Source organism: Microcaecilia unicolor, chromosome 4, assembly GCF_901765095.1.
Source record: "Microcaecilia unicolor chromosome 4, aMicUni1.1, whole genome shotgun sequence".
Lineage (NCBI taxonomy): Eukaryota > Metazoa > Chordata > Amphibia > Gymnophiona > Siphonopidae > Microcaecilia > Microcaecilia unicolor.
In genome coordinates, this window is record NC_044034.1 from 225500381 (window position 1) to 225512989 (window position 12609).

A 12609-nucleotide genomic window follows, 5' to 3' on the forward strand; every position below is an offset into this window, starting at 1 on the left:
TTATTGTGTTAAGTAGAAAATGAAATGCGCTTTTGTTTTGTTTTTTTCTTCAGTGTTGCTGTACATGCTAAGGTTTCCAAGTTCAATTTTGTCTACATATTTTTATTTCTAATTTGTGATCCCTTGTTCTGTAATTTGTAAGGGTCTGTCAGTGTGATTGTAATGGCAAATAAGGAGATTGGAGAGGAGGCAGAGAGGGAATTGGGGGAGGGGCTTTATTTTCTGCCCTGGTCACCAGCATGGCAAACAGCAACCCTGACCCTTGCTGTAGCTAGTGGGGATCCTCAAGCCCTACTAGCTGGGGATCTCCTCTGAAGCTAGCCAGAGCTCCCTTCTACTGAGCTTGGTAGATGGGGGCATCCTCGAGCCACTGACAACTAAGCATGTATGGGGTGCTGGCATCAGTGGTTCGAGGAGTTGCTGCTGCCTGCTGGGCTTGATGGAGGGGAGTTCTGGCAATCTTTAGTGGAGGTCTTCAGCTGACAGAGATTGGGGATCCTTATCAGCTAAAGTATTTATATTTTGAGTTGGGAAGTGCTAGGGGAGGGGGATAGAGAGAAAATTTTGTGCCCACCCACTATGTGTTCAGGACCACCCAAAATTGGCTGTCTGGCTACGCCACTGGAGTGTAGAGCAGATTCCAATAGTGATGGAATTTCAAATAAAAGGACGAGGAGTGTGGTAGCCGTGTTAGTCCACTCTTAAGGTTATCAATAAAAATCAAACAAAATAAAACATGGAAAAGAAAAAACCTTTTTTATTGGACATAACTTAATACATTTCTTGATTAGCTTTCAAAGGTTGCCCTTCGTCAGATCGGAAATAAGCAAATGTGCTAGCTGACAGTGTATATAAGTGAAAACATTCAAGCATTCTATGACAGTCTGACAGGGTGGGAGGATGGGGGTGGGTCGGAGGTATGCATGGGGACATCAAAGCATACCTCCGACCCACCCCCATCCTCCCACCCTGTCAGACTGTCATAGAATGCTTGAATGTTTTCACTTATATACACTGTCAGCTAGCACATTATTTCCGATCTGACGAAGAAGGGCAACCTTCGAAAGCTAATCAGGAAATGTATTAAGTTATGTCCAATAAAAAAGGTATCATCTTATTTTCTTTTCCATGTTTTATTTTGTTTGATTTCTATTGATAAATAAAAGGACAAACACTGAATGGACAAATGAACAAAATCTGCCCCTTCAATTAGTCACTTGGAAGCTACACCTTATGGTTAACAACTTAATACTGAGACCAAGAGTTAAACAGAGGCCTTCTAGCTCTGAACCTTTTCAATTGGTATCTGGACAGAATAAATACCACAGTATTTGTTTCTTAAAGACATCAAAGAAATGTAATCTGATGAATAATACCTGGTTCATTTGGCAGACAGGCTGAGGCATAGCGCTTTTGAAATTAACAATCTGCGTAAGGTCTGGACTAATGCGGAGACTTTCATCATCATCTTCCTCACTGTTTAGGCCATTGTGATCTGAAAACCCCAAAGCAAGAAACACAGCATTAACATAAAAACAAGGCTGATGCACGCTGGATGAACTATGGTTATGCTAGCGAAAATCAGACCTTGGGGCCTAGCTGACATGCTGTAGTACAGTTTTTTTAAACCACATATTTTCTGCTTTAGAGAGAGATTTCCCAAACTGGTACATGTTTTATTTTCCCTCTGCATAATTCTGTTATTAGCAGTGCTTAGAGTGAGCAGACACTACAAGGCACAGTTTGGAGGTAAACATCTCCAGTTTTCAATCCCAGCTAGAAACCTGTTCTAAACATGTTAGAAAAATATGTTTGTCTTCTCTAATTGGCTACAGGAGACATCACCTCCTGGTTGCAGAGAGTATAATCCTTACTGCATGTGTAATCCGGTCCTGCTATTCCAGTTTAGAAGGGGCTTGAGAGGCATGACAGGTTACTTACTCACTCTGGTCCTGTCAGCTCACTCACTCAGGAATCACACACTCTGAGGAAAGTAACTGGAACATTTATTTAACTATTTAACTGATGTTTTCACTGCATTGATCTTCATACAGTTCAGATGTAAACAGTGGCGTAGCTAGGGTAGTTGACACTCGGGGCCGACACCCCCCTCCCAAATCCAGTACTAGGAATACCGAGAATACAAACACTCAGGATCTCTAGAGCAATTCTACCATACCATAAGCAGTAATTTCTACGAGTCACATAAGGAAAAGGAAAGCATCTTAAACACTACAGTGAGCACTAGAACATTTATTAACACAGCTACAATACTACTTTATCCAAAAACAAAAAAATATATATTTTATTTACAGTTTGTTGTCTCTGTTTTCTGTTTTCCTCATCTTCTTTTCACTGTCTTCCTTCCATCCAGCATCTGTCTTCACTCTCTCCCTGCCATCCAGTGTCTGCCTTCTCTCTCTCCCTGCCATCCAGTGTCTGCCCTCTCTCCTGTCCCCTCCATCCAATGTCTGCCCTCTCTCCCTTCCCCTTCGATCCACTGTCTGCACTCTCTCTCCCTTCCATCGAGCATCCAGGGTCTGCCCTCCCCCTCTCTCTCTCTGCCCCCTCTTTTCAGCTCCCAGTTCCATCCCTATTATCCCACCTGCCCCCAGTTCCAGCTCACTTCTCCCACCTGCCCCCCTTTTCAGCCCCCCAGTTCCAGCCACACTATCCCACCAGTCCCCAGTTTCAGCTCCAGCCCTTTTCTCCCACTAGTGCAGAGCTTCAGCCCCAGCCACTTTCTCCTTGTCCCTTTTCAGCCCCTAGTCCCCACAGTTTCAGCCCTTGCCCCTTTTCAACCCCCAGTTCCAGTACTAGCCCCCTTATCCCACCTACACTCTTTTGAGCCCCCAGTTTGTCCCCTTCTTCCACCTGCTTTGCATTAGCCCCTCTTTTCAGCCCCAGCCCATTCTCTCATTTGCCCCCCCCCTTCAGCCCTAGACCCACCTGTCCCTGGCATGGCCCCATTCTCCCTCCTGCCCCCTTCTCAGACCCTAGTTCCAGCTCCAGCCCCTTTCTTCCATCTGAGCCCCCCCCCCCCAGGCATGGCCCCATTCTCCCTCCTGCCCCCTTCTCAGACCCTAGTTCCAGCTCCCACCCCTTTCTGAGCCCCTCCCCCCCAGTCCCCACCTGCCTACCGTAAGCTCCCTCCTCTCTGCCACTCAGTCCCCAGCATTGTAAAAACCTCAAAATCGGCAGTGCAGTGCGTGCCTCGCGTCTGCCTGCCCGTGATTGCGAAAGAAGCAGAGAGATCGCCTCGTCAACGTCGTCGGGCCTTCCTTCACTGTGTCCCGTCCTCTGATGTAACTTCCTATTTCTGCGAGGGCGGGGCACAGTGAGGGAAGGCTCGACGTCGATGAGGCGATCTCTCTGCTTCTTTCGCAATCACAGGCAGGCAGACGTGAGGCATGCACTGCACTGCCGATTTCGAGGTTTTTACAATGCTGGGGCAAGTGGCAGAGAGGAGGGAGCTTACTGTAGGTGGGACTGGTGGCAGCGGTCTTTGGGTAGGGAGCAGTGGGAGGGATGGAGCACCCCACCTCCTGCTGACACCCGGGGCGGACCGCCCCCACCGCCCCTGCTACGCCACTGGATGTAAATCATAATTGCTTTCAAGATGATCACAACAATAATACATTACTGGATTTACACATGTGCACAACCCTCATGCCTGTCCTGCAGTCTAATTGAAATCCAGAACAGATTTCACTCTCTTGATGTATTTCAATACCATTCAGGCTAGACTCAGTGAAACTGTCTTCTCCCTTCGGGCTGCCACCTCGAAGGTCTCAGCTCAGCCAGGGGTAGACCACACTCCACCGAGCCCCGGTTACAGCTGTGACTCCCCAATCTGCCAAGTTTCTGTCTCCTCAAATGGCTGATGCAATGTAACAGTTCACTGTCTAGCTTCAATCCGTTGGTTACAGCACTGCAGGACCCCCCTTAATTGCACTGGGTCACCTGGCAGGGGGTTTTAAGTCACAAATGACACAGCGAAGATGACTCAAGGATAAGGCTTGAGACGATGTGTAAAAGTCCAAATCAATAATGTAACTCAAAGAGACTCGACACGGCGGTGTTTCGGCCAATAGGCCTGCCTCAGGAGTCTTAATGGTGTAAATTAAAATACATAAAAAAGCAAATAAAACTGAATTATCAACACAATGAAGTAATTATAGTCATTAAAGTACATAAAAATTGATGTATATATAAAAAAATGTATAAAATATAAAAATATAAACAAAATAAAAAATGTAAGAATCAATTAGAGAAATACTATAAAAATATATTATTCAGAGACGAGAAATGACTAATATATAGTATTGAAGATCAAGCATCTCATCCTATATAATAATTCTCACCTCCAGCTTTCTAATGTGCCTGGGACCGTGGCTCCCTCGGAGGTGGTCTGCTAGGCAGTTTAGAATGCACTGATGTCAGTGATGTCACTGAAGCTGATTCCAAGGCAAGGGGAGGAGTAGGGAAACACGCGGAGCGTGTTTCCCTACTCCTCCCCCTGCCTGGGAAACAGCTGTCAGTGCCCCCCCCTCTCGGCGCAACACCCAAGCCCCTGCCCTGCAAAACCACGAGCCAGGCAGGGGGAGTAGGGAAACACACGGAGCGTGTTTCCCTACTCCTCCCCCCTGCCTACCAATCATTTCTCAGTGCCCCCACCCTCGGCGCAACACCCAAGACCCTCCCCCCGGGTGCATCACCAAAGTCCCTACCCCCCCTCTCAGGCACATCAACTCCCTCGCCACCCACAGCCGCCAATTCTAACGCTGTCTGGCCGCTGCTGCTTCTCCTGTGGAGCAGCAGCGGCCGGTACAAAAAGAAAAAAGCCAAAAAAAGATCTTTAACCTGAAACGCGGCTCCGTAGACAGCCATCTGGCATTGGCTGTCGTCACTGCAGCCGCTCCTCCTCTCCCCTCCACGTCACTGCCCCTGCAGGAAGACCCCGGAGGAGTGCAGCGATGTTAGAGGGGAGAGGAGGAGCGGCTGCAGAGATGACAGCCAATGCCAGATGGCTGTCTACGGAGCCGTGTTTCAGGTTTAAAATCTTTTTTTGGCTTTTTTTCTTTTTGTACCGGCCGCTGCTGCTCAACAGGAGATGAAGCAGCGGCTGGACAGCGTTAGTATTGTTGGCTGCGGGTGGCGAGGGGGTTGATGTGCCTGAGGGGGGGGGCTTGGGGGATGCACTGGGGGGGGGGGGAGGTAGGGGTTTGGGTGATGCACCGAGGGGGGAGGGGAGGGTCGCTGGACATGGGTGGCTGCAGGGGGAGAGGAGGGTCACTGGACATGGATGGCTGTGGGGGGGGGCAGGGAAGATGGAGGTGGGGAGGGGGTCCTGAGACCAGATGGGTGGCTGCAGGGGAGGGCAGGGGAGACAGAAGGGATGCTGCAGGGGGGGCAAGGGAGAGAGGTGGGGTCGCTGGACATGGGTAGCTACAGGGGGGGCAAGGGAAGGGAGAGGAGGGTCGTTGGACATGGGTAGCTGCAGGGGGAGAGGAGGGTTGCTGGACATGGGTGGCTGCAGGGGGGGCAGGGGGAGAGAGGAGGGCCGCTGCACATGCGTGGCTGCAGGGGCAGGGGAGGGTTGGTGGGGAGGGGGTCCTGAGACCAGATGGGTGACTGCAGGGGGGGCAGGGGAGACAGGAAGGACGCTGCGGGGGGGGGGGGGGATTACCTTGCTAGCGCCCGTTTCATTGCCTACCGAAACGGGCCTTTTATACTAGTATATAAATAAATTCTTATTATTATGTTTCAATAACATAATTCGGTAAATAATGTAAAAGACATAATGACCAAGGCAATAGTATTTGTAATAGACATTGGGAGAGTATATTAATATCATCTTTAATTAAACACATATTATCTAAACTTCACCCCTAAAAGTGAACATATACATGTTTTTGAAGATAGGTCAACTAAACACTTTGTATCTATGCTGTAAAAACTACAAATTATATCAAAGCAACAGAACACCTATGCTTGACAATAAAGGTAATGGTTTAAAAACCTAAGTATCTACACTTGAATTAGTGATTGTGCTAAGTACTTTATAATGTAGGAAAACATACTTCGGATTTGTTTAAAATAAAAATAGTACTTATTTGAGGCATATTTTCAAAGCACTTTGGGAGGCTAAGTTCCATAGGTTTCTATGGAACTTTGGGAGGCTAAGTGCTTTGAAAATGAGCCTGATTGTGTGCTAAAAGAGTGAAGGATAACATAATATCACAAATTTGAGTTGAAATTCTTACTATTCTTCGAGATTGAAATGTTTTGTATACCTTTGGAGTTGTCTAATGAAGAAATCTGTGTCTATTGGTATGCAACCAGTTAAAGCGTTGTATCGAGAGCTCTGATGAATAAAAAACAAATTATACTGATCTACTATGGTATTAGAGAAATGAATGACCTATTAAATGTTCAGTAGAATTATATGGACTCTTAATTAAATAATCAGAATCAATTGGATATGAGTAGAAATAAATAAAAAGCAGAAAACCATATTGTATAAAAATAGGGAAGAGCCATTAATATATGAAAGGGGGAAAGTAAAAGCCTTTCCGTTATAAAAGAACTTTAGTTTCTACCATAAAAAAAGTATGTTAAACTTTCATATCCAGTGGGAAATTTTAAAAAATATATCAACTGGCTACAAAAAACTCTAGACAATTCAACAGTGCTGAGATTAACAATCAAACAATTTTGAGAAGGAAAAAAACTGCCAGATTGAATCGCTGATGTATCGCGGTAAATGATATCATAAAAGGGTCCTTAATATCCTATATAATAAAAACCAACCTCAACGTTCTGAAGCTGACTCCGTGGCTTCAGTGAAGGGTTTGAAGCTTCTGAAGCTCAGGCTCCATCTCTGTAAGCTCCGCCCTCGAGTACTTCCAGGTTCGTCACAAGCAGAAGTGACCAACCACATGAGGTTTCTCGGCTTCAGAATGTTGGAGGTGCATTCTATTAAATAGGATTGGTCAGTTCCTTGAAGCACAGCCAGAGCTCAGCATCCTGCACAGTAATGCTCAGACACCAGAGAGAGAGAGAAGGGGGGCCTGACACCAGAGAGAGGGAGGGAGGGGGGGGGGGGTATCTCTGTCACACACACACTCTCTCACAGTCAATGTCTTTCTCTCTCTCACACACTGTCTCTCACACACTCTATGTCTCACACTGTATCACATTCACTCTCTCTGTGTCACACAGTCACTCACACACTCTCTTGGTCTCATACATTCAGTCTCACAGAGAGTCTGTGTCTCACACACTCTCGCACACATTGTATCTGTGTGAAACACACACTATCTCTCACACACTGTGACTCACATACGCACTTGCACACACTCTCATTCTCACACACACACTCTCTCTCACAGACACACTTGCACCCAGACTCACTCTCTCTCTCACACACACACACACTCACACATACACTCTCTCAAACATACACACTCCGAGGAAAACCTTGCTAGCGCCTGTTTCATTTGTGTCAGAAACGGGCCTTTTTTACTAGTATTTAAATAAGCCAAGAAGAAAGATATTATATCTTCATTTTAAAAAAGCTTAGTCATAAAGAATGATTAGTCATAAAAAAAAGAGAGAAACAGAACCTTAGGACGCGGCTCTATTAAAAAAAAAAATGTTCGGAAACATATTAATCTAAATCTCTGCTATGGTGAGAAAATATGAAATTCAGGCACGCCAACTAAAGTGGTGAAACAAATAAGATTACTCTATTTGTGGAGAACAAGTACTCTGATGATTAAAAGATCTGCTTACCAATGCTCAATAGAGTACATTGTGCAGGGTCGGCAACAGGCGCCTCTCCAAAATGTCAGAGGGATGCAAAAGTGTCACTGTATTTATACCTATGTGCTGACATATAGGATTGCATCATCAAGATAATTACCATACGTAAGGTAGTTGGAGAAGGCATAGGAATGTCATGGAACAAAATACCGATGTTTCTGTATTGAGGAACTGATAACGGGCTGAGCAGCTTGCAATCTAAAAAACAAGGAGTGGGGGGAAGCAACTAACAAGGACAGGCATGGTACAAAAGGAATGGGTAGAACTCTATTGCAAAACAGGAAAGTGGAGAGAAGGGAAAAAGAAAAAAGGAGGGGGATACAGTTTTCCAGGTAAGTATGGTCATCTGTAAAAGTTAGGAAAAGGTGTCCTGAAAGAGAAACATTTTAAGTTCAGCTTGAAAAAAGGGGCAGAGAAGTGTCTGAGATGAGATGGCAAAGAATGCCTACTGTGTTCATGAATAATTTGTCTATCAGTGGGAATAGTAAGGCAATTGAGTTGTGCTAAATAGTAGTAGTAGTGCTGGTCAGAGTGTTCACAAGAAATAGGGAGCAAGATAACGCACTGGGTAAAGAGGTACCAAAGAAGTATGTGTTTAAAAACTAAGTAAATGAATCTTGTAGGTGATGCAGTATAAGACAGGAAGCCAATGTGAAGCTTTAAGGTAAGGGGTCACATGATCATATTTTTTAAGATGGTGGATAATTCTGATGGAGGTATTTTAGACCAGTTGTAAGCGGTGACAATCCTTGACTCGTAGTCCAAGATAGAGAGGATTACAATAATCTATTTGGGTAATAATCAATGAGTGTATAAGAATGTTAAGGGCAGAAGGATGGAGTAACGATTGAACTAAAGATGTAATTTATAAAAAAAAACTGTTGGACCTTAGTGATTTGTTCACAGACGGTAAGCAAGGAGTCTATGAGCAAACCTAGGAGATAGGAAGATCGATCATGAAGAAAAATGGGAGACGATAATAGTTGTTGTCTTGAAGAAGGAGAAGGGGTCCTATCCTGACTGAGAGGTGGGCGCAGAGCAGGGGCGTAGCCACGGGTGGGCCTGGGTGGGCCCAGGCCCACCCAGTTTTGGTTCAGGCCCACCCAGCAGTGGAGGCAACGGAGCGGAGGGAGCAGGCTGAGCTCCGATCCCGCATCTGCCTCCCCAGCCCGCCACTGCCCCGCCCCCCGCCGTACCTTTAAATATTACAGTTTTGCTGGAGTCGTGGGCAGCCGGCATTGAACACATCGGCAGGCTTACGCCGGTTCCAGCAGCCTTCCCTCTTCCCTCGTTGCAAGTCGGATGATGGCTCCGCCCTCTTCTGACGTATTTCCTGTATCTACGAGCGCGGAGCCATCATCCGACTTGCAACGAGGGAAGAGGGAAGGCTGCTGGAACCGGAGTAAGCCTGCCGATGTCTTCAATGCCGGCTGCCCGCGACTCCAGCAAAACTGTAATATTTAAAGGTACGGCGGGGGGGGGGGGGGGCAGGAAGGAAACAGGGCAGACGGGAGAGGAGGGTTGCTGCACATGGTGGAAGAAGGGGAGAGGAGGGTTGCTGGATGGAGGGAAGGGGAGAGGAGGGTTGCTGCACATGGTGGAAGAAGGGGAGAGGAGGGTTGCTGGATATGGTGGAAGAAGGGGAGAGGAGGGTTGCTGGATGGAGGGAAGGGGAGAGGAGGGTTGCTGCACATGGTGGAAGAAGGGGAGGAGGGTTGCTGGACATGGTGGAAGAAGGGGAGAGGAAGGTTGCTGGATGGAGGGAAGGGGAGAGGAGGGTTGCTGGACATGGTGGAAGAAGGGGGGGAGGAGGGTTGCTGGATATGGTGGAAGAAGGGGAGAGGAGGGTTGCTGGATGGAGGGAAGGGGAGAGGAGGGTTGCTGCACATGGTGGAAGAAGGGGAGAGGAGGGTTGCTGGATGGAGGGAAGGGGAGAGGAGGGTTGCTGGACATGGATGGAGGGAAGGACAGGGGAGAGGAGGGTTGCTGGACATGGATGGAAGAGAGGGAAGGGAGAGAGAAGAAATGCTGGACATGGATGGAGGGGATGGAAGAATGAGGAAGGAGATGAGATGAGGGAAAAGGAAGAGAGGAGAAAAACTGCACATGGATGAAGAAAATAGGCAGAAGCTGGATCCACTAGACAGTCAAGTCTGCAGAGGACCCAGCTTTTACTTATGGATATAGAGCAAGAAATGAAGAAGAAAGGAGGAAAGTAAAGAAATAAATGGAAAGGAAGCCCTGGAAACGGAGTTAAGAGGACAGATAGCAGCAGAATCGGATACTGGGCCAGCATGATCAGAAAAACAGTCACCAGACAACAAAGGTAGAAAAAATCATTTTATTTTCATTATAGTGTTTGGAATATGTCCACTTTGAGAATCAGGTGCTCAACATTAAAAGTTTATATTTATTTACTTATTTATTTATGGCATTTTATCCCACATTAAACATGAATTAAATTGGAACCTGGGATCATTTAATTTTTTTTTCCTGGAGACAGTAATGCATTGCCCCCCCCCCCCCCCCCAGGCTCTCTCCCCGGCTATAGCCAGCTCTGCAATTTTGAGGGGAGGTGCACAGGTGGATGGGGGGGTGCAGAGGTGGGCCGGGGAGAGAGCCTGTTGTTAAACATTTACCAGCACACCACTGTCTAATGCCCACCCATCCAACCTGTTGGCCCACCCAAAAATTGACTTCTGGCTACGCCACTGGCGCAGAGGTGGGATGGGGCCACGGGAGGCAGGGAAAACTTTTTTTTAATGCGGATTCTGGTCCGATATTCACTTGGGACCTAGATAAGCTGTCCTAACTTCACCCTTTTAACTTATGCAGGCCTGGGCTGAATATTGCCAGGACTTGCATAAGCCCTGCCTCCACCCCAGCGCCACCTCTTGGCCCACCCCTGATCAGCCTACTTTTTTTGGGACAGGTCAGACAATATTCAGCAGCACTTCTCCCTTTAGAGCCTCCTGTCTGCTTAAATCACTTTGAATATCGGCCCCAGAAAAACTGAAACAAATCTCTGTAAACCTGAAACACATAATGGAGTTGGAGGAGGAAAGCAACACTACTGAAGCACTATGCCTAGACCCACAAGTTTCATATATGGCCACATATATGGTCTCATATATACATGGCATTATCCTGCATTAACAATCTGATTACAATATGCAAACTCAGATATTTCATCTATAAAGCCTCTAGAACAATGCATAGACATCAAGTCTAACAGAAGCACAACAACTCTTGTTTATTGTACTTGGAAGCTGCTGATAAGGTCATGATGTTCCAGGACAATCAGGCTGTTATCAGAATTGACGTCAATACGGGACTCTTGGAAACACTGTGGCTGGTCAACATGTACTTGTTTATGTTACTCCAATGACAGAAAGTACATCAGCAGTACAGATATAGCTTCTGATTTCTCTATAAAAGGGAGCTCTTATCAGAGAGAGCAGCTGCAGTGTCAATGTCACATCTGAGGAGCAAGATCTGCATTAGACCAGATGGACAACTAAGGGGCTGCTGACATCTGAAGGACAGCATCAGATTATGTGCCATGTATCTATGCAATAGTGCCCTGGGGTTAGAGTAACTCTTTGCATTTCAGAATCTAGTTAGGGATTTATGGATGTTTACTCTAAGTTATCTCTGTAATGGGATTGTCTTTATTTCTGTTTTCCTTATACCATGTTTGCTGTTACTGTAAATAAAATTGCCCTATTTTTATAATATTTGTGTGTGGGGTTAGTTCCTTCTATTATTTTGGCGCAGTGGGCTTGGATCTAAGGATAAGAGGAATACATTTGCACCTGACACTTTACTCACTAACGTTGGTCTTTTCAGGGACCCATTTCTTTCAGAATTTACACTGTCAGTTACCCCAATAACACCCCAAAGAGTGTCTTTGTATTATGTCTACAGGGCAATTTGATAAACTAAAGAATAGCAAATCACCTGGACTGGACGGTTTACATCCAAGAGTACTGACAGAACTGAAAAATGAAATTGCAGAGCTATTTTTGGTAATATGTACTTTATCTTTAAAATCAAGTATGGTACCGAAAATTGGGTTCCAGAGATGATCTGGAAAATTACAGATCAGTGAGCCTGACGTCAGTGCCAGGCAAAATGGTAGAGACCAGGGGCGTAGCTACAGGGATCCTTGGGGCCCAGGCCCCTCCCTAATCTTGCATCAGGCCCCACACTCCAGTGTACAGCATAGGCGCCCGGTATACAACTTTGCTCGCCTGCTGCCTTCCCCTCTCCCTCCACCCTAAGCTCATCAGCCAGCATACAGAAGCTTTCCATCTTTTCTTCCAGCTGCCACCAATGCCGGCCTCCAATAAATACAAAGCTGACAGCCGCAGGAGATCATGGCTCTCCATGCTGTGGCCACTTCCTTCCAGCCAGCCCTGCTTACTCTGAAAGAGGAAGTTGTATCAGAGGAGGCGGGACCAACCTGCAGGAAGTAGTTGCAGTGTGCAGACTGTAGAGAGCCATGATCCTCCACGGCATAGGCGGTCGGTGGCCCAACTGTTTGGGGAGGCTAAAGGGGGTGGGGTTAGGGGTGGAGCCAGGGGTGGAGCTTAAATCCATAATTGTCTGATAACACACAGAAAAAAAATATAAAAATAAGTCACAATTAATACCTCTTATTAAATTTAGATATTAGCTATGTATCATATGTCAAAGAATAAAGTGGTTGCTCAAAGCATATGCTAACCACAATCGCTCAACTGCAAAACACTATGCCCAACTTTGTGCAAAAACACACTC

General features: G+C 46.3%; 1 protein-coding gene across 3 annotated transcripts in view; it reads right to left on the reverse strand.

Annotated features, from left to right (window-relative positions):
- Positions 1-12609, reverse strand: part of IRF7 (interferon regulatory factor 7) — a 118503-nt gene that overhangs the window by 45706 nt on the left and 60188 nt on the right. For all 3 annotated transcript variants that reach the window (XM_030201290.1, XM_030201289.1, XM_030201291.1), the window contains exon 5: positions 1377-1495. In XM_030201290.1, coding sequence (XP_030057150.1) covers positions 1377-1495 — 119 coding nt within the window. The remainder of the gene's footprint in view (positions 1-1376; positions 1496-12609) is intronic.